Genomic DNA, 20,466 nt, shown 5'->3' on the forward strand with positions numbered 1-20,466 from the left:
TACCATAATGTCCTCAAATTTCAACTAGGTTTTTAATACAGAAAGGGATGAATAAAAACCAGAGGTATCCCATGATCCCAGTGGCCCTGATAATTCCTACTGGACATTGAAATAAAACATCAAAAGAACATACTTGCATGTTGAGAAAATGTAAACATTTCAGGAAAAATCAAATGCAAAAGCTTTCCCAGTCCTTCTCAAAGGTAACACCACTGCCCATGGCATCTTGACCATGCCTTTAGCATGACTTCCCATCAAATATGTAAGAGTGACATTTGTCTTTTCAAGAGTGCATTTATCTTTTCTTATCTAGATAAAAGGAACACTGTTGTAAACAATATGCTATACTTTACTTTTTTGCTTAATTTAAGGGGAAACTCTCTTTTTGGGCACTGTAGACTCATTCTTTTTAATAGCTGCGTGGATTTCCATTATTGAATAACCATAGTCTGTTTAACAGATCATCTATTGGTAGTTTCCAGTTTTTCTCTATTACGAAGAATGCTGCAGTGAGCACCCTTGCATGATATCTTGAAAGGCTTTCCTAGCAACGTAATTGCTTGATCAAATGTCACGTGCATTTAAAATTTTGAAAGACATTGCTAGTGTATATACTGAAAAGAGCTTTTTAAAGCATAAGGCTATTGTGAAGTTTACAAGGAGGATGGTTTGGGTCTGCCCAATAGAATCAAGTGGTCAGTAGAGTTGTAGGGAGACAGGCAAGGGCAAAACCCAATCTGGGGCACACGGGGCTGCCTAGATTTTGTTCCCAGGCACTCCAAGGCACTGCTACTTACCTAACAGAATCGCGTCCTAAGGACTCAGCATAATGCAGTGATCAAGTCACCCTTGTAAAATGACTGGAGAGCTGGCATTTTCCCACCGGATTTTGGCTGTGTACCCCCCCACAAGTCCCCTCCCCTTCCAGCCTCAGCTTCCCTGTCTCTCCTGCCCATAACATAAAGGGGTAAAATGGCAGGTCTCAGACCCCTTGCGGTAAAGGGTGTGGGGGATTCAGCACTTCTCTTGTTCTCACTTCTGGGCGGCTCTGTGGAGACCAGCAGGCTGAGGGTGGAGTCGCCCTAGGTGGCCGGGAGTGACAGGTAGAGTGCCCTGTTCTGTGTCCTCCCCGACCCCTCAGGCGAACACTTTAAATAAATTCCCAGGCCTATCCCCATTTGAGGCTCCAGCCCAAAGATCAGGAAAAGGTGTTTTCCCTCCTTCCCGCCCCCCCCCCCCACCAGACCCCTGCCCCTGCCCCTCTCCCAGCCTCCTCGGTCTCCTCTGACTCAAGCCTTCCCTCTCTCCCTCCTCTCTCTCCTCCCTGCTCTCAGGTGGCTGCTGAGATCTTGGTGAGTGTCCTGTTCTTCAAGGGGATTTTCATGGCTTCTCCGAGTGAGGGCTGAGTGGCTGTGCCTCTGGGCGGGACGAGCGGCCAGGCAGGCAGTGGTTGGGGGGCTTGCCCGTAGGTTCTCTCTCTCCCTTTCATGACTTTTTAGGAGCCCCACTGGGTAAAAAATGGGCCAGGCAAGTGTTTCCCAAATTTCAGCCACTTACCTCCCACATAATTTGTGCTACATACCACCAGCTGTGGGTATTTTTCTTTAAATGGATCCTTTTTAATCTGAAATGAATTCTTCTGAAGGGAAGTTTAGTGTCGATATGAATGGAGCTAGTAACTGGCTGGAAGATGCTTGTGGGAACATATATATGCGGTGTGTTACAGTATGTTTGCCTGTCTGCCACACTGGGGGAAACCCTTAGCTCAGCCATTTTCCTTGCAATGACAGACCTGCGTCCCCAGAGGACCTCTCAGAAGGGCTTGAGAACAGGAGAACTCCGAGTCCCCGTGCCCAGTGCCTGTTTGCCCTCCCTTGGGCCCCAGTCTTGAGGTCCTGAGGCCAGAGTGGAAGTGCCCTGTGCTAAGCCCCACCCCATGTCAGTCCAGAGGGTTCCTAGAAACTGGAGGAGGGGATGCAGAGGCTGAGGAAGGAAGGGGCCAATGTCAGCCTCCTTAGGTGGGTTGGCCCAGCTTCTGACCACCCTCAGCCTAGTCAAAGACATGAAAGTGCATAATAACCAAGGCTTTCTGGTGTTTTCCCTCCCAAATCCTTGCCCCCACCTGGGATCCGCAGGAAATAGCAGACACACCCAGTGGAGACAAAACTTCCCTGGAGACCCGCTTCATGACGATCCTGTGCACGCGTAGTTATCCGCACCTCCGGAGAGGTGAGGTCTCAGTCCCTCCCCTTCCCGATGCAGCAGGAAGGTCCCCAAATCTGATGGGAGCCTCTCAGCTCTCTATGACGAGAGGAGCCAGGTGTCCACCCACCCATTCCTTACCCCAGCAACGGAAGATTGTGGCTGGTGGGGAGTCTGGTCCTGGCTCTAACACTCAGCCTGGGGCCAACTCCCTTCACCTCCTTAGGGAAGCAGGTGGGATGCCTGGGATACGGATGGCAGGTGGGTGCCACCTCCAAGGCCACTCCAGTAGATTGGTGGTGGCTGCCTCCAGTGCTGCGCTGAGGATTCAAAGGTTCAGTGTCATGGCCCTTTGGTGGTGTCTGCCAGGAACAAGGCAATGAGGTGTGTTGATGGCCCAGGACCACCCACACGTCTTGAAGCCCCAGGCGGCCACATGCACAGGGCGCACCTGACGTTAGGTGCTCATGGAGTGCCCTGGTCACGAGGACATTTATATTTTAACATGGATTCGCCTGGCATTGTTCAGTAAAATACTTAAGGTGCTTTAGCATAGTGGCCGGAAGAATGCACTTGGGAGCCGGATCGCCTTGATTTGAATCTCCCACTTACCAGCTGTGTGACCTTGGGCAAGTTAGCGAATATCTGTGCCTTAATTCCCTTACCTGTCAATTGGGATTTTAGTTCTACCTCATGTGATTGTTCTAAAGATACAAAAAATATAATGCATGAAAAGCACTTAGCATAATGCCTGGCGCATGGTAACTTCCTCAGTGTCCTCGTTATGATTACTTACGTTAATCTCTATCCCAACTTGACACAGGAGGAAGGGGAGGCCCAGAAGGGGGGAGAGGTTCTCCCAAGGTCATTCAGTGAGCTCAGGGCAGAGCCTTTACCAGGACCCAAGCTCCTTTTGCTACCCCAGCTGAGGTTCCTAGAACGCGTCTAAGGCTCTGGGGCAGCATCTGACTTGACACAGATTTGGCTCTGAGACCAAGGCAGCCTTGAGGTCAGAATTTCCCTCCCACCACGATCCTGCCTTAGGCCTGGGCTGCGACCATACCTGCTGTCCCTTTTCCCTTTCCTGGGGCACGGCCTGCGAGGGGAGCTGGGTGGGCAGGGAAATGGTGATCTCTCCCCTCCCTCTGAATTGAAGTTCACCCCCCACCTGTGGGGCTTCTCTTGGGGCCAGTCTTCCAGGAGTTTGTCAAGATGACCAACTATGACATAGAGCACACCATCAAGAAGGAGATGTCCGGGGACGTCAGGGACGTGTTTGTGGCCATCGGTAACTGATGGGACCAAGGGACGGGGATGGATGTCCTGGGAAAGGGCTGGGGGTGCTGGGAACGTGGCCAGATTCACTGGACAAGTGTGGCCTTGGCAGCTTCCTGAGCTCCTAGTATTAGAGAATAAACCCCAGCACTGGGGGGGTCCTGCCAGCATGTGGTTGGGGGCGGGGGGTTATTGTGAAGACTTGTTCCAGGTTGCGGGGCAGGATGACAGAACAGCTCTCCCCAGGAGAGGTCACGGGGAAGGCGGTGGGGCAAGGCGGGGAGGGGCCCAGTGTTCTGCAGGACTAGGGTGTGCATGCGCGTGCATACACACACACACACACGCGCGCGCATACTATACATGAGGAGCTGGGAAGGTTGGTGTACGATGTGAGCTTTCCCGTGGGTTCCTGAGCCCGTGCATGACACATAGCCCGAGTGACTGTGCCCTTGGAGTGTGTAACCCCAGCCTCTTGCCCCTTGCCCTCCTCACAGAGATACTTTTATATCCAGAGTCATTCTGGATTTCTGATACAGGTGTCTGATTCCTGCTCCTTAAGCTGCCTGAGACATCCCTGTGTGGGCCCTGGAGCCTTGAAATTCAGCAGCTGCCGAAGGCTGGAGCCCCCCCCCCCCCCCAGGCCTTGAGAAGGGGCTGGGACTGGTAGAGCCAGGCAGCATTATGTGGGGGGGGGGGTACGTGGGGAGCCGGGGCTGCCAATGCACCTAGAGTGGGCAGGCTCTGGGGCCACACTCAGCCCCAGGGATGGGCACAGTGCCTTAAATTACACCTACAGACAGTCATTCTCTGGCCTAGTCTTCCTCTACATCAGTCGCTCTGCAACATGAGGCTGCACCAGAGTAGGGAGACCAACCCTTCTGGTCTGTACTAGAACCAGGGATGTCCCTGGTGGAGTGGGACAGTTCGGCCACCTCCTTTCAGAGTTGCAGTCTGAGCACATCTGGGATGGGCCATGAGAATTTGCATTTCTACCAGGTTCCCAGATGCTGCTGCTGGAGCCGTCCGGGAACCACGCTTTGCGAACCACTTTGCAAAATATTTCTTGGACCTGAATCTGTGGGGTGGCACCTAAAACCCAAGTTTTAATCAATTACTCCAGTGATTCTGAGGCACTTCGAAGTTTGAGGCCCGGTGCCTGGGGTTAATGAGGAGTTTCTTCCCTTTGAGTCCTCGACTGACCTTGGTCAGCTGCAAGCCCCTTAGCAGGAAGTGAGTTGCAACCCAGTGAGAGCCAAGTCGAAGGATGAGCCAGAGGAGGTGGCATCGGGAAGGAGGAGTGAAGGTCTCGGGCCCTGAGTATGAGCCTGGGGTTGGCCATGACCTGCACCCCAGGCTGGAGGGAGAGGAGGTGGGAGAAGACAGCCCAGCCCATAGTCTGGGCACACCGCCTCTGACCAAGTTTTCTGCATCTCTCTCTTCCTCCCAGTTCAAAGTGTCAAGAACAAGCCTCTCTTCTTTGCCGACAAACTTTACAAGTCCATGAAGGTAAACAAACTGTTCCTTTCCCTTCCAGCCCTTCTGCCCACTCACAAACACAGATGTGTGCAGTCACCTAGGTCAGGACTGGTGGCCACTGTTTCTTCCCCCTTGATGTTTATCAGCATCTGCCCCGTATTTGGCTCTAGGATAGTGATTTTGTCCCCTGGCGAACATTTGGCCATGTTCAGACTCATTTTGGTCGCCTCTACTTGGGGAGTGTTGCTGCTGGCATCTGGTAGGACGAGAGCAGGGGTGCTGTTAAATCCTACAATGCACAGGACGGATCCCCAAAGCAAAGAATGACATGGCCCCAGAGGCCAAGGTTGAGAAACTTGCTCTGGGGACACAGGGCTGAGTAGGGCTCAGTCTCTGCCCTCTTGGAGCTCACAGTCGAGCAGGTGACACAGTGTCTCCCGTGACAGATGATCACAAAGGTAGCCAGTGCTGGACACCGGGACTAGCCCTGGCTTCCTGAAAACCCAGGTCGCTCTGGCCACCCTCTCAGCCCAGTGAGTGGAGACTCAGCTGCTGACAGAGCCTGGGCAGGCTGTTTGGTGGGAGCGAGCCTGAGACCCCTCTCCGCCTACAGTCCCCAAACATGACAGCCATTTATTGAGCACTCGCCTTTGCCAGCTTTGACTCCGAAGATGGTGTTGCCGAGCCCCCTCGGAGCTGTTCCTTGGGCCCCCTATTCATTTCCCAGGGTTGCTTTAACAAATGACCACAGACTGAGTGATGATGGAAATTTTACTTTCTCGTGGTTCAAGAGGCCAGATGTCAAGAATGAAGGTGTTAGGTTCCTTCTGGAGGCTCTGAGGGGAGAACTCTCCCACGCGTCTCTCCTAGCTCCTGGTGGTTGCCGGGAATCCTGGTGTTTCCTGGCTTGTGGATGCGTCCCTCAGGCTCTGCCTTTATTTTCACATGACCTTCTCTGTGTGTATACCCATGTGTCCTCTTCTTATAAGGACACCGGTTGTTGGATTTGGGGCCCACCCTAATCCAGTATGCCCTCAACTCATTACATATGCAAAGACCTATTTGCAAATGAGGTCATGTTGTAAGGTTCCAGGTGGACAGACTTTTGGGGGCACACCATTCAACTCTTAAAACTCTTGTGTCTGGCCAGTCCTAGGCACTGGGGAATCTGGGTGACTATTTGTGGAAGACTGAGGCAGAATATCTCACCTGGTTTGGGAGGGAAAAGGAAGACAAGCAGATGGACACCCACGAGTTCTTGCCTGACCTGACCCTATTTCCCCTCCTGCCCTGTGTCTCCCTCTCCCCTGGCTCCACCAGGGTGCTGGCACAGATGAGAAGGCCCTCACCAGGATCATGGTCTCCCGGAGTGAGATCGACCTGCTCAACATCCGGCAGGAGTTCATTGAGAAATACGACAAGTCTCTCCACCAAGCCATTGAAGTAAGGGGGAAGGGCTAGAGATCAGTGGGGAAGGGCGTGAGCGTCACATCCCTGACCATGGGATTACGAGTCCTTTCTATTTCCAGTCTTTTTTTTTTTTTTTTAAGATTTTATTTATTTATTTGAGAGAGAGAGCACAGGAGAGGGGGGAGGGTCAGAGGGAGAAGCAGGCTCCCTGCCGAGCAGGGAGCCCGATGCGGGACTCGATCCAGGGACTCCAGGATCATGACCTGAGCCAAAGGCAGTCGCTTAACCAACTGAGCCACCCAGGCACCCTCCAGTCTTTTTCTCTATGAGTTCTCTCTGACAACAGAGATGTTGATAAATGAAAGACCTACTTCACTGTGTATACAAAAATAAATTCCAGATGGCTCAGAGGTTTATAATGAAGGACTTCTAAATAAAATAGCCCATTTTGGGGGGGCTTTTTAAAGACAACTTCATGGAAGCATAATTTATATACCATGAAGTGCACCTATTTTAAGGTGCATTTAATATTTTTTAGTAAGTCGAAGGAGTCATGCCTCATCGCCACAATGCAGTTTTAAAACATTTCCATCACCACACTAAGGTCCCTTGTCCCTGCTTACTTATTTCCATGCCTGCTGGTAAGCACCCATCAGGTGACTTTCTATCTCTGTAGGGTTGCCTTTTCTGGATATTTCGTAGAAATAGAGTCACGTGATATGTGATCTTTTGGGTCTGATTTCTCTCACTCACAGAGCCCATTTTTTTTGTCTTAGAGGTTGGCCAAGATCTTAAAGTTTGATACTGTGCTTGGTAGATAGCCTGTGGGAAATCTCACAGCGGTTTCACCCAGACTTGGGGGGGATGTACAGTAGTAGCACATCTTTGAAGGGTAATTTGGCAGATTTCAGAAATTTAAACACATACACTTTGAACTTGGTGATTCTGCATATGGGAATTGATCCTACAGACATAGCTTACAAACCAGCAGTCTGGATACCGAGGTTCAGATTTGCATCCGCATGCACGTGCTTTCCAGCTTCTGGCCAATCTCCTTCCCTCCCTGAGTCTCTACTTTTCTTATCTACAAAATGAGAGAGTTGGGCAAAAGGATGTTGACTTTCTCTTTTAACATTGACATTGTAGGATGTGCCCCCAAATCATCCCCTTTCCACTTCCCTCCTTCCATAGCTACACATGTTCCCAAAGATGTGGAGAATTTATGAATTTATGCCAGCATTGTTTACAGGAGCAAAAGACTAGAAGCCTTCATACAGAACTGGTTAGAGAAAGTGTGGTACATCCATAGGATAGGATACGATACAACCATGAAAAAGTGCGCGGGGGCTCTATCTGCTGATTTGGGATCTTCTCTAAGTCAAAAATGTATGTCCCAGAAGAGTGTGAATGCTGTGTGTCCATGTGTGTAGAAAAGGGACATTCTACACCTACACCTGTTAGTATATGCACAGACTGTTGCTGGAAACCCAGACAAGAAAATAGTCACCGTGCCTCTCTCTTGATTTGGGGAAAAAGGGGTCAGGGATGGGAGATTTTTATCGTATAATCTTTCCTTTGACTTACATTGTTTATAATAATGATTTTTTAAACCAAATACCAAAAATTATAAAAGAAAAGAAAAACAGCATATATCATAAAAATGACAGGAGCCACTGTAAAGGAGGGGGAGTCTGGCCTCCCATCGCTCTACTGTAGGCCAGACATTATGATGTGTCATAAAGACAGTGAGGTTCCCATAAATTCCTGCAAGGGCCTGGTACTCGGTAAGTGTTCCATAGTGTTTGTTCAAATGAGGAGTCTGGTTCATACATGTGTTAATGGCTGTGGGAGGAGGAAGGCAAGAATCGAGGGCAGGAACACTTCACAGAGGAGGGGGCATCAGAGGGCAGGCAGGATTTGGGGGCGGTGCAGAGGGCGTGCTGGTCGGAGGCGTGGTAGGTATTAAAGTGGGAAGATGAAGCAAGATGCTCCCAGAAGGGAGGCGGGAGGTGAAGCCAGACCACAAAAGGCCTTGAAGCCAAGCTGAGAGCTTGGCCATTTTCCTGAGGGTAGTGGGGAGCCACAGAAGGACGCAGTCACATTTGTGTGTTTGGGAGACATTACGCTGACAGCAGCTGGGAGGAAGGGGCATTGAGGCCATCAGGATTGTTTTCACTCACTGCTCTCCCTCTGCTCCTGCCAGGGTGACACCTCTGGAGACTTCCTGAAGGCCCTGCTGGCTATCTGTGGAGGCGAGGACTAGGGCCACCAGCGTTGGTCAGGAGCACCAGCCGCCATGACTGAGCCTGATTGCTCCAGCTGTTGAGACTAAGGAAGGGACGGGTGGGGCGGGGGGGGGTCGGGTGGGCTCTTGTCTTCAACTGGGGTTTAGGGAAGGCTTCCGCTCCCACAGGCCACTGAAGGCCCAGCACGGTCACCCTGCTCCCGTGAGAGCAGCTGAAGAACCGTAGCCACAGATCCCGTCCACCTCCACTCCCCGTCTTCCTCCTCAGCCCTTCTCGGCTTCCGTCCCTCGCTGCAGCCACTGCCCTGGTTTGGGCTTTGTCAAATCCAGAAACATACTGAGCCTCTGTCTGTGAAACGAGTGGAGTGTGTGCTTTGAATGGGTGGGGTGGGGTGTGGTGGCTGGTACCAGCTGAGTGTTCAAGGGGAAGGGAGGGACGGTCAGTGTCTTCCTGCCAATTGCCAGGCCTCCCACCATTTCACTACCCGCCCCATGCAGGTTTTTGCGCGAGAGATGGAACCAGGAGTCTGGATACCGAGGTTCAGATTTGCATCCGCACACACGTGCTTTCCAGCTTCTGGCCAATCTCCTTCCCTCCCTGAGTCTCTACTTTTCTTATCTACAAAACGAGAGAGTTGGGCAAAAGGATGTTGACTTTCTCTTTTAACATTGACATTGTAGGATGTGCCCCCAAATCTCACCCTTTCCACTTCCCTCTTGAAATAAAAACAGACCTACAGACTCACAAACACATTTCCAGGGGGGATCTGTGTTTTTGACTTAGACCTGCAGCCTGAGGTATTCACCCACCAGGGAGTAAGTCCTTGCCTCCTCCTGTCGCCGAGTGAGAGCGTGAGCTAAAGCTGGCCCAGCCCCCTCCAGGTCTCGGCTTTCCTCTCATCCCTCTGCTGCCTGGATGTTTCTCTGTGTTCTTCATCCATTACAACCCAACCCAAACTTCCTCTTTTGAGCTCTTCAAGGGCACCAGATGCGATTGTGATCTGGGGAGGCCTGTGGAAAGTTTCTCCTTTGTGAAGATCACTGATAAGCAGCAGGCTCAACTGCAACTTCTCGGTCTCCCTTCCGTGAGCTGTGTTTCTGCTCTGACACTTGGGTGTGAAGCTGTCCCCTGAGTGCCGTGAGGGTGCGGGCTGGCTGGAGGGCCCTTCTCCCTGGCCTGACTGGCCTCATCTCTGCTGGCAACTCAGAGCGCGTCTACGGTAGTAGCTGCCCAGGGAACAGGGGGTTTGGGCCAGCCGCTGTCCTCCCTGGGCATCTGGACAGCGGGGGTGGGCCCACCAGTTTTAAAGAGCCCCATCTTCATCTCTGCCATAATGAGGCTGAGAGCAAGAAGGTTACCTTGTTCTTCCCTCCACCAGGCTGTGAGCCCGGACACCAGGAGGGTCCGCTGAGAGCTTTTTGGGGGGATTTACCCAACTTCACGCAACTGTTACCAAAAGATAGAATTAACAAAGTGGTTAAGAGCTGTGGAGTCAGATCTTTGCCACCAAATGACCGTGAGCATGGCATTTCTGAGCCTCCAGTTACACCCATCCCCTAGCCTTTAGAGGAGGAAATGAGGTGACACCTGCAAGCGCTCAGCAGGGGGCTGCCCTGCCTGGATTTGGCTGTCAGCACCACCAGCCTGGGGGCAGGCCCCACTGTAGGAGCTGGTAAGTGGATCCCGAGATGATTTCTGAGCTCTCTTGTCCAGAAGTCAGCTGCACATCACAGAGACATCCAAAGACAAGCACGAAGTGCCTTAAAAATTTGTGCCAAGAGGAAAATAGCTCTGGAGTCGAAAGAGTGATGGAATCTGAGGGAATAGAATTGGGAGGCCCCCTGAGGCCAAGGGGAACACAAGCAGAGCAGGAATTTCTAGAATTCCTAGAAACCAGGAATGAGCTCAAACGGAGCGCTTGCAATGTACAAGACCGCTCTAATTCCTCACCGGGCAGTTTTCACTTACTTTTCAGTTATGGTGGGCTGCAGTCTGGGATTGGTCTCTGGTAGGAGGGAGACCCTCAGGGTTTGTCAGGCAAGGCAGATGAGATTGGAAATGGGAGTTTGCTCCCTCCACTTACAGAGGCCGTCAGGGTTTTTTCTTAGAACGCAGGGGGAGCCTTCGGAGGTTCTTGAGAGGGAAAGTATGTGGCTAGCCACCCACTTGAGAAAAACGTGTGAAGGAGGGCTGGCCAGTTGGGAGGCTGTTGTAACAGTCCCACTTGGGGTAAGACCCAGGTGCCTGCAGAACAAGCCACATTTTCCCTCTTGGAGCTGTGGCAGAGGGCAGAGTGGCCTCTATTCCGAATCCCGGGCACCTCCATCGGTCATTCATGCAGGCAGCGTATACTGACCGAATGCCCCGCCTGATGCTAAAGCTGTAACACGGGAGACTGTTGTGTCCTGATCCCCAAGAGCTGACACACGAGCGTCCCTCCCACCCAGCCTTCTCCAAAACGCGGTGTTGAGTGACACCAGAGATCGTTTCTGTGGCCAAAGTTCAACGGAGACAAGTGGCAGGGACTAAATTAAAACTAAAAGGAAAGAGAAAGCAGAAGCCCAGACCGCTGCTGTCTCAAAGAGGGAGAAAAGGAGGATGGTGATGTTCTCAGTGTGGAAGGGGCCCTCGGAAAGTCTCACCTCCTTCTCGCACTTACAGACAACTGTCACTTCCACAGAGGAAGCGACTGGCCCCGGGGCACTTGGCGTTTCAGCGGACGACCGAGCTGGAGCCCTGCAGTCCTGCCCGGCCCGACCTCCCACTGCCTTCCCTCTTGCCCTGGACCCCGGCTTCTCCCTCCCGCAGCCCCGCCCCGCCCCGCCTCTAGCTCCTCGCCCCGCCCCCTGCCTCCACTCCAGCCTCCACTCCTGCATTTTCCCTAACGAGGGAGCAATTCTCAGAAGTTCTAGACCGGGGTGCTCCGACCTCGGTCTTCGGGGCCACAAGGAAATGTCCCAAGTGACCGGCTGGGAGGGGGTTGCCGGGAACCGCCGTGGCCACATTTCCAGCCGTTGGAGAGCAGCGTGGGGACAGCTGGCTGTCCGAAACCCCCTGACTGTCCGGTGCCCCGGTTTTGCTGAGCAGCCAGTAATCCCCTAATCCCGCGGGAGGAGCTTCTCCTCCGCAGCCGAGACTTCAGTTGCGGTAGTGCCCGGTGATCCCCTTATTCTCCTGATGAGGAATCCGAGGGACCAAGCAGTGAAGCAAACTGCCTGAAGGTACAGGCGACACATCATGGATGGAGCCGGAAATGGGCCGAGAGCTCATCCAAACCAACGCCTCTTGTTTCACGAGTTTGAAAATCAAGGCCCCGTGACCATGGTATTGCTAAAGGCTGGATCTGGGGTCAGCACCCCGGTCTCCTGATTCCTGCTGTGCTCACTACTGACATGTCCCCTTCCTCCTCCTCTTGATTAAGGGAAGCCAGACCGCGCTGAGGATGGGAGGGAGAAGTGTCAAGTTGCCCAACCCGAATTTCAGAACCCCAAAGCAGCAAATCGGTGTTTCTAGCAGGCCTCTGAGACCTCAGGTTTCCCCAGGCAGACTTCCCCACTTTACAGCTGAGTTAGGCAACCAGGAAATTCTAGTTCCTAACTGAGCCCTCTACTCAGCAGTTAATCTATAGAGGCAGACAGGCTGGCTGGATTGGAAACTCAGCCAACCATTTAGAAGTAGCTAAGTCACTTGGCCTCTCTATGCCTTGATTTTCCCATCTGTAGAATGGGAATCACAAAAGTTTCTATTTCACAAGGTTTCGTGAAGATTAAATACAGCAACGCATGGATACCTCTGAGCACACTATCTGGGACATAATAAGGGCCCCATATTGGGTCTTTGGTATTAATACATAGGCTGGATTCCATGTCCTAGAGAAAGACTCGGAGGGGGAGTCTCTATCAACAACCTCTGATGACCACTGAGTCCCTACACTGTGCCCCCTAACCCCTCAAGAGCTAAGTGGGGAAAGAAGAGAAAAATATAACCAAGACACAGAGCAAGGGGTACCTCGTGCAGAGGCCACAGATAACCACAGAAGGACTGACACAGGATCCTTGGAAAAGGGGCATGTGCGAGGCACCTCAAAAGGTGAGGAGAGATGCCTTCAACACTAAAGGATATTGAAGGAGAAAGGGAGTTCCAGGCAGAGGCAACAGTGGGAGCAAAGGCCCAGAGGTGGGAAGTGGAGGCCATGGGAAGTGCCCTTGGGGGCCTTGGACCCCACATCCAGGGCGTGAGGACTCGGTCTGGGAGGGTCACAGAGAGTCCAGGCTAGAGTGTGGACCTTACCCTCCAGGCCCCAGCCAGCCCCGAAGGTGCCAGGGACAGGGGTAGCGTGAGTAGAGCTGTCCTTTAGAAAGAGGTCTCTGCGGCCAGTGTGGAGAAGGAAACTGGCCGGGAGACCAGTGGACAGGCTTGCAGTATTTCTCAGAAATGGAGGGATGGGGACATGAGCCAGGGCGGAAGAAGCAGACATGGAGAAAAGAGAAGAAAGACGTGGCGGTGTGAGAAACCAAGAAAGCTGCCCTATCTGCTGTGGGGAATTAGAGAGGGAAGCAGATATACAAAGCCAGATGTCATTACCTGGGAACCCAGAGGCAGGAAGTGCTTTTAAAAAGCAAGATGTGATGCCAGAGGCCACCGGTGCCTGCTTCTCAGGTAAGGACTGAAGAAGTCCTAAACCAGAGCCAAACCCTTCCCCCTGAGGCCCAGCTGTTGTAGCAGTTTCCAGAACATTCATTTCCTTCTGTGGGATGGTCTCACCCCTTCCAGCTACCACCATCTGCCTATTGTGCTGCCAACTGCAGTCAGAACCACCTAGCGGCCACCCCATTACCATCACCATGGACCTTGACCTGGAGATAGCCGTGGGTGGGGACAGGGTGGCCTGACAGGCGGAGCCGGGAGGGTGGGGAACGGACCTAGAGATCCCACGCCTGTGCCGGGCCAGTAATTTCTGTTCTCCCACACAGCTGGTATCCACTCAAAGCCCATAAATGCTATCACACATGCAGAATTCCAAATCACTGCCAGTCATACCCACAGGGACACACCGTGTGTATCCAGAATCAGGAAGAAGCACACTGCTGGTAACACACACACAGAAACACACACTGCAGACCACGTGGGGAAAAATACAATGATTGCGCCCACAAACACACTGCTCAGAAGTACAGATATTGTCATCCATACATGTACTACGGGCCGTACAGGAATCTCTTCGCACAGCTACCTAGACTTGCCTCTCACACACTTGCCTTTCACACGCACTCACCAGGGCGTGTATGCACTCGTACTTTGCTCGGCACACAGCCTTCGTGTCTGGCACACAACTCCAGACATCAGTGACCTGCCTGCTCTCTTACATACGTTCTTCCACAGGAGAACCAACCACCGGACTCTATGGAGGGCAGACTTTGCACCCAACTGCTCTGACTTGAGCCCTGTTCCTACTTGCAGCCCTGCTCAGAGGAGGCAGGAGCAGCTCCTCGGAGAACCAGGCTGCAAGTGGGGTCAGCCTTCGGAAGGAACAAAATCCCCAGGGAGGTCTTCCTGGAGTAGTGAGGCTCAACGTGAGTGAGATGGCAAGAGACAGGAGGGAGAGGTTTTTCCTTCAAAAGCCCCCATCCCATTCTGTTCCCTTTTCTAGGAATGTTCTAGAAGCTGGCAGTGAAAGGGTTAACAGTGCCGGGGCCACACACCCCACCCGTGGGCTTTGGAAAACCTGAGTGCAGGGATTTGCCCAAGGGAGGTCAGGGTCAACTATCTCCCCATCTGCGTTTTAGCTGTCCACAGGATAAAACTCCCCAGGTGAGTGAGATGGAAACCCAAAATGAAACTTTGCTGCAGTTCTCTGACTCTAGCCTTGTCACTGTCACTCTGGTCAGCAGCAGCAGCGGCAGCTCCAAATCCACCCTCCTCTTGGCTCTCCTAGGCCGGCTCTCCCCTCGGGGTGGTACTGCCTTCTCTTGGGCCAATGTACCCTCCCCTCACCAGGCCTCAGGCTCCCAGCTCTCCTGGGCTGCGAGGCTGTTGCAGGAACGAAATGAGATGCAGCCTGGTCGAGGAGCCTGGCACAGGGCTCTGTGATCAGGCTCTATCGCTTGCCTTCCCCATTTCCCTGTCTCCCGGGCCTCTCTCCCCAGGCCCCTCTCCCATCCTGGGGTCCAGGTTAATTGGACTGCATTATTTGCATAGACATGAGACCTCACCCCCGGGGAAATTCCCCTTGGTGACCAGGCTTCCTTTCTGAGGTCAGGCCACATCATCAGACGCAGCGCCTTCCTTTCCAGCTTGCCCCAGCCTCCCGCTGCCTTTGGCCCCGATTATCTGGCAGGTGGAGATCCAGGTTCACAGATTTAGTCCCGCCATGTGACCTGGGGGTGCTGTCCGAGAGAATGTGAGCATAGAGGCTGGGCTGGGGGCCGGAGCAAAGTCAGAAATGATAGATACTGGAGGCCTAGAGGAAAGACTGTAGGCAGGAGGCCGTTGAGAAGCCTAGTAATACTAGCTCTGTCAGCAACGCCCTACCTGACCTTAGGCACATGCCTTCGCCTCCCCAGGCCTTAGTTTCCCTTTCTGTCCAGCCAAGGGAGTGGTCAAGATAATCTCTACGTTTGTTCCAGATCTAATGAGCTAAAAAGCCACTTCCTTTAGCAGCACAGTCTTGCAACATTTGTCCTTGGATCTTCTTCCTTTGACAAGAACCTTGCAACATAGTGCCTTGAATCCATTTCCTTTCCTCTCCTTGGAAAGCACAATTTTGCAAAATGCATTCCTGAATCCCATTTTTTTCAGATGCTGCCAGAATTACATGTACCTCCTCTCCTCGTAGTGACTTGGTTTGAGGTTGAATATTTCCTTTCAAATCCACTATGTATAATGTCCTGTGGCCCACAAAACATGGAATAGAGCTCTCTTCTCTCCAGATTCTAAGATCTGTTGTCCTCTTAGTCTCTGATGCTGGTACTGAGAAGGCACATTCCCTGGAACAAAAAGGGGAACAGTGAGGTCCTGGGACCACCTGTATCAAAAACAACTGTTAGAAAGGCAGCTTTGAGAGCAGGAGTCACAACTTTGAATCACCTGGGGAGCTTTTAAATGCCAATCCCAGGCCACACCCCCCACATCCCCCAGATCCTGATATAATTCGTCTGGGGTGGGGCCTGAGCATCTGTATTTTTACAAAGCTCCTCGGGTGATTCTAACGTGCAGTCAGGATTGAGAACCTCTGATCTCAGGCCCCACCCCAGACTAAATGGGTCAGATGATTCTGGCAGACTCTCACATTGATGACCGCCTGACCTATGATACTCTTTATGAAATGATCTCAACGGGCACTTCTATGCACACAGGTATTCCCAGGATTATAGATGGGCAAGGAGAATCGCGACCCCCTTTCACAGATGAGGAAGGTGAGGGACAGAGAGAGGAATTGCTGCTCATGTCACACAGAGAGGTAGTAACAGTAGTGGGCCTGGTCCCTAGTGGGAACTTGTAGACTTGAAGCATTTTTGCAAAAGTCATGGATTTGATGCGTGGGTGACCCAGAGAAGTACCAGGATGCTAGGTATCTCCCACTGGTCCATGACAGTGAATTCTTGGCTGCCTTTATATGAGCAGTTAATGCTTACTTTGGAGCTGGAAGACCCAGTAAGGGAGCTTGGGCCTCTCAAACTACTAAGTACTACGATAACCCCTGGGAGCTTACTAAAAATGCTGCCTCTAGGGCTCTACTCCCCAGAAAGTATGATTTCTTAGGTCTATGGTGGGTTCCAGAAATCTGCCCAGAGTCCTGGACTAGGTCCCTGTGGCATAAGGAATTCCCATCCTTGGGGAGCATCAGCAGACTTGGTGAATCAGAACACCCATGGAATCAAATCCATTCATTTGCTAAATAAATATTGATTGACTATGATGAGACTGGCCCAGTTCTGTTCTCACAACATCAGCGAGACCAGAGATGTCAGGGTGGGAGCGGTGGGGCTGGGCAATTAGGTATCAAAGGAGTGGGCCTGTGAGAGGTTCCCTGTGTATATCCAAATTTCAGCCATCTTTTGAGGTCCAGCATGGATCATGTCTCCCCCAAGGTGAGTTCTGCTGACATGACCTGAGTTTGAACTCCAGCTGTGCTATGTACTAGGTGTGACTTAAGCCACGTCATCCATAAAGTAGGGGCACCTATGTCCTAGAGTTCTGATGAGGAAAGCATGAAACAGTTTAAGAGCCCTTAGTATCATGCCCAGTACACGTTAATCTTAAATATTAGCTATTAGTGGGCACCTGGGTTAAGTGTCTGCCTTTGGCTCAGGTCATGATCCCAGGATCCTGGGATCCAGTCCAGCATGGTTCGCTCCTCAGCGAGGAGTCTGCTTCCCCCCTCCCTCTGCCCCTCCCCCCTGCTCTCCCTCTTCCCCTCTTTCTCTCTCAAATAAATAAATAAAATCTTTTTTAAGAAATTAGCTATTAGTGTTATTATTTCCTAACCATCTTGGCCTGCCCTGATTTCTCCTTTTTCTCAACTTTTGGACTTCCTTACAGTGTCAAAATGGAAGGTCCCTTAGTGATCATCTAGTCTGATTCCTTCACATTATAGAAGGGGGAGCTGAGGACCAGAGAGGGGAAGGGACTTGCCCAGGCCACACAGCAGAGCCAGGACTCAAACTCAGCTCCTCTGATGCGCAGTCCAAGGGCCCCTTCCTCCTTGCTATCCATCCCATGGCCTGAACAAGGAAGGCAACTTCAGGGAATCCATGGCTGAAAGAAGAAGAGGTGTGAGAGAAGGCGGGAGAAGCTAATTGTGCTCAGCATTTCAGCACGGAGAGCCCAGAGCCAATCATCCCCCAGGACGTGCAAGCCAAGTGTTCCTGCCTAGAGATTCTAGTTCACGTGGGGCCAGCTTCTTGAGCCTCCTTAGCCCTTCAAGGTCATTCCACCATCTAAGATGCCATGAGCAGGAACCAGTCCAAGCAAGGCCTTGTGAATTCACCGAGGTCTATGATTACCGTGGCCTGTGGAGAGAAAATGTCATGTTTAGAGGAAACATTGTAATCCAGGAACGTCAGGGCTGAATTACACACTATACTGATGAGGGATCTGAAGCCCGTTTTCCTCAAGGAAGGGACATTCCTCAATTTCACAGAAGGCCCTGGCTGACCCAGATGGCTGGTCACAGGCCACCAGGAGGCTTCCCAGAGGGAGCCAGGGACAAGAGCATTCTCCCTGATGCTGAGTCCTGTCACCATCCTGTTCCTGCCCAGTTGGGGACATGGGTGAGGAAGGCCCTGCAAGCTGGTATGAGAGGACAGAGAGGGGAGCATCTGACACTGTCAGCGTGCGGTGTAATTTACTCCCTGCAGAGAAAAGGGTCTATGTGCTGGGAAGTGTATCATCCTTTCCACCTGATCTAGCTCGAGGATTGGTGCTGCTAGACCTGTAGAACTTTCTGTGTTGATGGAAATACCTGCACAGGCTGGTATGGAAGGCACTTGCCCATGGGGCTATTGAACGTTGAAAAAGAGGCCAGTGCGACCAAGGGACTGAGTGCAGTGTGGGAAAGAGCACTGGACTAGGAGTCAGGAAGTCCCTTCATTTACTCACCTGGGAAGTCACTTCCCCTGTCTGGCCTTCACTTCCTCATCTGTTGGGCCAGGAGTTCTTTCCAGCATTCCCCATGGAATCCCAGTCTGGAGAACACAGAAGCAGCAGAGGATTGGATTCAGGGCACTCACCTCCTACCCTCCACCTCCCAACCTCCTGCTCAAGCTGAGTGTGGCCCCTTGTGACTTGGCCTTGCTTATCTCTCCAGGCTCACCTCTTTACTTCTCCCTTGCTTCACACTCCATGTTCCACTCAGAGTGAACAATTTTCAGTTCCATGAATGTATTCTCTCTTTGCATATTCTATTCCCTTTGCTAAGAACACTCTTCCTTGTGCTCTTGCTTGGCTGCTTTCAGGTCTCAGCTGATGTGTCACTTCCTCCAGGAAGACTTCCCAGATCCCAAAATCCTGACTAGATGCTCCTGTAGCTCCCTGTATTTCTCCTGTCACTCCCTGTATTTCTCCTGTCATAACACATCTCTACCACTCTTCATTATAATTACTTATTAGCCTACAGCCCCCAGAACAATGCTATCCAGTAGAACTTTCTGTGGTGATGGAAATGTTCTATACATGTGCAGCCTATGGGATAGCCACATGTGGCTACTGAGCACGTGAAATATGGCGAGCTCTACTGAGGAACTAGTTATTCATTTATTTAACTTTAGCTAATTTATATTTAAATAGCCATGGGTGGCCTATGGCTACTGTACTGGACAGGGCAGCCCCAGAGTCTGTGACCTCTGAGTGGGCAGGAAGTGGGTCTGACTTATCCATTCCTGTATCCTCAGTGGTCTGTAATGTTGCTGTTAAGAACAAAGAAATTCCGGGGGCGCCTGGGTGGCTCAGTCGTTAAGCGTCTGCCTTTGGCTCTGGTCATGATCCCAGGGTCCTGGGATCGAGTCCCACATCGGGCTCCCTGCTCCGCAGGAAGCCTGCTTCTCCCTCTCCCACTGCCCCTGCTTGTGTTCCTGCTCTCGCTGTTTCTCTCTCCATCAAATAAATAAATAAATAAAATCTTTAAAAAAAAAAAGAACAAACAAATTCCGGAACCTGCAATGATCAAGAAAGGCCAACTCATCCACAGTCAACCCATGGCCTCACCAAGCATCTTTTCTGTGGATAATGAGCTAAGATCTTATGTTTGTAAAGTACTCAATCCTTTAGAAAGGATGTCTGTGAATCATTCTATTTTAATCACCCTCACAGGAGGCAGGCCCAGAAGGACTCATTATCCCCATTTTACAGCAGGGGATTACTGAGGCTCCCTTGGGATGGGGAAGTGCGGCGCAGGAGAACCACCTGGTTAGTGTAGAGCTGGGCTGCTCCTTGGTGGGTAGGTCACTAAGGCCCACTGGACATGGAAATGAGACCCAGCACAGAGGGAAGGAGTGGCCTTTTCCTTCCCGTGGAGAGTCCACAGACACTAAATGGAAACAGATGGAATAGGGATGGGGGGAGGAGGATATGGGCTGGGCATCTGGCCATTTCCTGAAGGCCCTGGGTGCTGGAATCCCCCACCTCAGGCAAAGAAGGAATTAGCAGTCTTCGGGAGAAGTGGGGGGGGGGGGGGGGGCAGTGGGATGTTGGGTGGGCAGACCGGGCTGCCCCTGTGCCAGTTCCTGGTCCAGCCGCAGAACCATCAGGCTTCCAGCGACTCCCCAGAACTCCCTCCCCTCTCAGAATGCTTGGCAAGTGATAGCCAGTCTGGGAAGTGACAGGTGGGGCACTGACAAAGAAGGGCCCTGTGCTCTGCCAGGGGGGCAGGATGGGGCCTCAGCTGGGCCTTGTGGGGCTGCCTCCAGCTCGGGGAATTCCCCTCCTGCCTAAAAGTCAGCCCAGCCCAGCCCTCCTTCCTGCAGAAGCACAGTGAGCCGAGGAGCCTTCACAGGGTGGCAGCCCCAGCTGTACCCACCTCGTCTTCTCCTGCTCCAGGTAAGTGACCCAGCCCAGGAGCAGCGGGCCAGGACAGGGCTAGGGCTCACTGCACGAGGGTGCCGGGGCTGCCAGACCACCCCCCAGCTCTACGCCAAGAGCCACCTGGCCTCCTACTTTCCTGCCAGCTGGGGTCGGCTGCTCCCCTGGGCCAGCTCCCTCTTCCCCCACCCGGGGCTTGGCTCTGGGTCTCTCTACCTCCTTGCCTGGCCTCATTCTGCTCTTGCTTCTCTCCCTCCATTTCTTATTTCCTCTTCCTGCCCTCCTCTTCTTGCCCCTTCCTCAGCCGCTGTGTTTCTTTCTCATCGCTGCTAGTTTTTCC

General features: G+C 52.2%; 2 protein-coding genes across 4 annotated transcripts in view; both read left to right on the forward strand.

The window, feature by feature from the left end:
- The window catches only part of ANXA6 (annexin A6), a 45,405-nt gene extending 36,440 nt beyond the window's left edge, over positions 1-8,965 (forward strand). The window contains exons 21-26 of one of the 2 annotated variants that reach the window (XM_045902437.3): positions 1,335-1,352; positions 2,136-2,229; positions 3,395-3,490; positions 4,925-4,983; positions 6,274-6,396; positions 8,567-8,965. In XM_045902437.3, the coding sequence (XP_045758393.1) occupies positions 1,335-1,352; positions 2,136-2,229; positions 3,395-3,490; positions 4,925-4,983; positions 6,274-6,396; positions 8,567-8,626 (450 nt within the window). In that variant the 3' untranslated portion in view covers positions 8,627-8,965. The remainder of the gene's footprint in view (positions 1-1,334; positions 1,353-2,135; positions 2,230-3,394; positions 3,491-4,924; positions 4,984-6,273; positions 6,397-8,566) is intronic. The other variant, XM_045902443.3, reaches the window with a different exon arrangement.
- An 11,047-nt stretch (positions 8,966-20,012) lies between these two features.
- Positions 20,013-20,466, forward strand: part of TNIP1 (TNFAIP3 interacting protein 1) — a 49,899-nt gene continuing 49,445 nt past the window's right edge. The window contains exon 1 of one of the 2 annotated variants that reach the window (XM_064596636.1): positions 20,013-20,144. The gene's annotated coding sequence lies outside the window, so the exon portion shown is untranslated. The remainder of the gene's footprint in view (positions 20,145-20,466) is intronic. The other variant, XM_064596638.1, reaches the window with a different exon arrangement.

Source organism: Mirounga angustirostris, unplaced genomic scaffold, assembly GCF_029215605.1.
Source record: "Mirounga angustirostris isolate CCGP_5_RB_7025 unplaced genomic scaffold, mMirAng1.0.hap1 SCAF_7, whole genome shotgun sequence".
Lineage (NCBI taxonomy): Eukaryota > Metazoa > Chordata > Mammalia > Carnivora > Phocidae > Mirounga > Mirounga angustirostris.